The sequence below is a fragment of the Penaeus monodon genome, chromosome 4 (genome assembly GCF_015228065.2).
Source record: "Penaeus monodon isolate SGIC_2016 chromosome 4, NSTDA_Pmon_1, whole genome shotgun sequence".
Classification (NCBI taxonomy): domain Eukaryota; kingdom Metazoa; phylum Arthropoda; class Malacostraca; order Decapoda; family Penaeidae; genus Penaeus; species Penaeus monodon.
Genome location: NC_051389.1, coordinates 20611269 through 20613768, shown reverse-complemented (window position 1 = coordinate 20613768; position 2500 = coordinate 20611269). Strand labels below are relative to the sequence as shown.

The following is a 2500-nucleotide window of genomic DNA, read 5'->3' as shown; positions in this document are numbered from 1 at the left end:
CCTCTCTCTACCTCGACCTCTCTCTACCTCGATCTCTCTCACACACACATTCACTCATGTGTGTATGTGTGTGTGTGTGTGTGTGTGTGTGTGTGTGTGTGTGTGTGTGTGTGTGTGGTGTGCGTGTGCGTGTGCGTGTGCAGTTGTGCGTGTGCGTGTGCGTGTGCGTGTGCGTGTCTATCTATCTATCAATATTTATATACTTATACATAATATACATATATGTACATATACATAATATATATATATATATACATATATGTACATAAATATATATATATATATATATATATATATATATATATATATATATATATATACCCATCAACCCAAACAAACTGACCTTCCCGGCAGTAACTTGTCGAGCTGGAGACCGCTGAGCAGGTCGTCCTCCAACTCCCTGCACTTCCTCTCGGGCCTTACGTTCCACTCCCGCTCGATGGCCGATATGATAGACGCCCTCGGATCCCGCACCAAGTGGATGGCCAGGAGATTAGCCTTCGGGTCCCGCAGGAGGGGCTCCAACCACGCCACTCTCGTTCTAATAGTCTTGATGATTTTAATGGGCAGTTTGTCACACGCTTGCTTCAGTTTTTTGGCGTCGAAACAGGTCTGGTTTGCCTTTTTTGTGTGTTTGCAAGAGTAAGCGGAAGGAGTGCGGATGGCGAAGTCCGGTTCCGACGCCAACCCATCGAGGAGAGAGCCGGTGAAGTTGCAGCTGACGATTTGCGTGAAGGTCTCCCGCGCCACGGCGTCTGACAGCAAGCCCCACGCCTCCAGACGGTGCAGCGGCTCGAAGATGTAGAAGGACTTGGGCTGAGAGTTCAGGAGGCCGCCCAGGAAGCTCGACCCGCTGCGACCCATCGAACTCAGGAGGAGGACGTTTGGAGGGTGGCGGACCTTCGGCGGTTCTGGGGCGGCCGCAGGGCGTGCTGTTGCAGTTCTGCTGTCTTCATTAGTCTGGTCTTGTGTCCCATTTCCCTGGGATTTATCTCGAGACGATGGTGCTGGAAAAATGAAAACATAAATTGTTCTTCGTCATGATGCAACTGCTATACGGAAGGTGTTTTTGTCATGTTGAGATATACAATCAGCGTGCACTTTGTTTGGATTGTTAAAGATAACATATCTTGCCGCTGTCATAAGGATCATGGATTAAAATGACTTAAAAAGTCGGAATTTTTTTTTGGAATATATAGACTTATATTTAATTACCATACCATAAACAAAACATGATTATGATAATATTAAACGAATCATGTCATGTGTTATGGCATTTTCATTATTTATGAACTGTCCTGTTGCTAACATAAACAAGGCTTGGTGGTGCTGCAATGAAGACCGTCACATTATGCATTGTGGAAATTACGTCAGTTTATTTAAGCAAGTTTCTGCTAGATACACACAGACACACATACACATACACATACACACACGCACATGCACACGCACACGCACACGCACACGCACGCACACAAACACACACACACACACACACACACACACACACACACACACACACACACACACACACACACACACACACACACACACACACACACACACACACACACACAGTCACATAAGTATGTCCAGATATAAGCACTGGTGTCAAATCAAGACATATTTCTGGGTAATAGGACACTTTAATCTAATAACAACTGTTTGTTATTGTTTACTCATGCACTACTTTTAAAAGTGTCACTACTTTATAAGTTTGAAAGTTTTTGACAAACACTGTAAGCTGTTGATGTAAAAGTCTATTGTGTTTGTGACACAGCTATACAAACTATCCAGTAACTTACTACTGGCCGCTGAGAATTTAAATCCAGAAAGCGACAGAACCATTCACTTTTTTTTTACAGATACATATATGCATGGGAGGATTTGTGGATGTTGTGAAAATGAGTGAGTGATGGTGATGGGGGCCTACAGAAATGGAGGAATACTGGGCAGGTTAGGTGGTGGGACGCTTGCTAGTAACATTTGATAAGAGATAGCAGCTGACACCTTCGTTCGTGCGTCTGGCAGCCCGAATAAGAAACCAGAAACCCCGACTGTGACTAAACGACAACTTCAAAGCCGAGGCGCTGATGATTAGAGATTTCGAGTTGTATATTAAGAAGAAATGACGACTGCGGAAAATTGTCTTCACTGTGAATAAAAAAGCTGTGGATGTTGTCGTTCTAGAGTTGTTAAAGGTACAAAGCAAAAGAAAATATAATCATACAAGCAGTCAGGCAAAACAGAATATACTATACTTAAAAGCTGATATGAGACGTGCATGCTAAGTACTTCGATAGAGCGTTAAATCGCATATAAGAAGAACCTTTTTAAAATACAATCTTGATTTGTATACCTGGAACATATAAGTACTTCAAGAGGGCGTCTCATCATATATTAGAAGGGCCTTTTGAATCCATAATCTTTCTATGTATAATTTGGAAGCACAACAACATATGATTATTCCGACCAGGGACAAACGAGCTTCCGAAAACAG

At 42.9% G+C, this 2500-nt stretch overlaps 1 protein-coding gene across 1 annotated transcript in view; it reads right to left on the bottom strand.

The window, feature by feature from the left end:
• Positions 1-2500, bottom strand: part of LOC119572494 (carbohydrate sulfotransferase 3-like) — a 7999-nt gene that overhangs the window by 356 nt on the left and 5143 nt on the right. Inside the window, exon 3 of the mRNA XM_037919603.1 lies at positions 344-1007. Within this exon, the coding sequence (XP_037775531.1) occupies positions 344-1007 (664 nt within the window). The remainder of the gene's footprint in view (positions 1-343; positions 1008-2500) is intronic.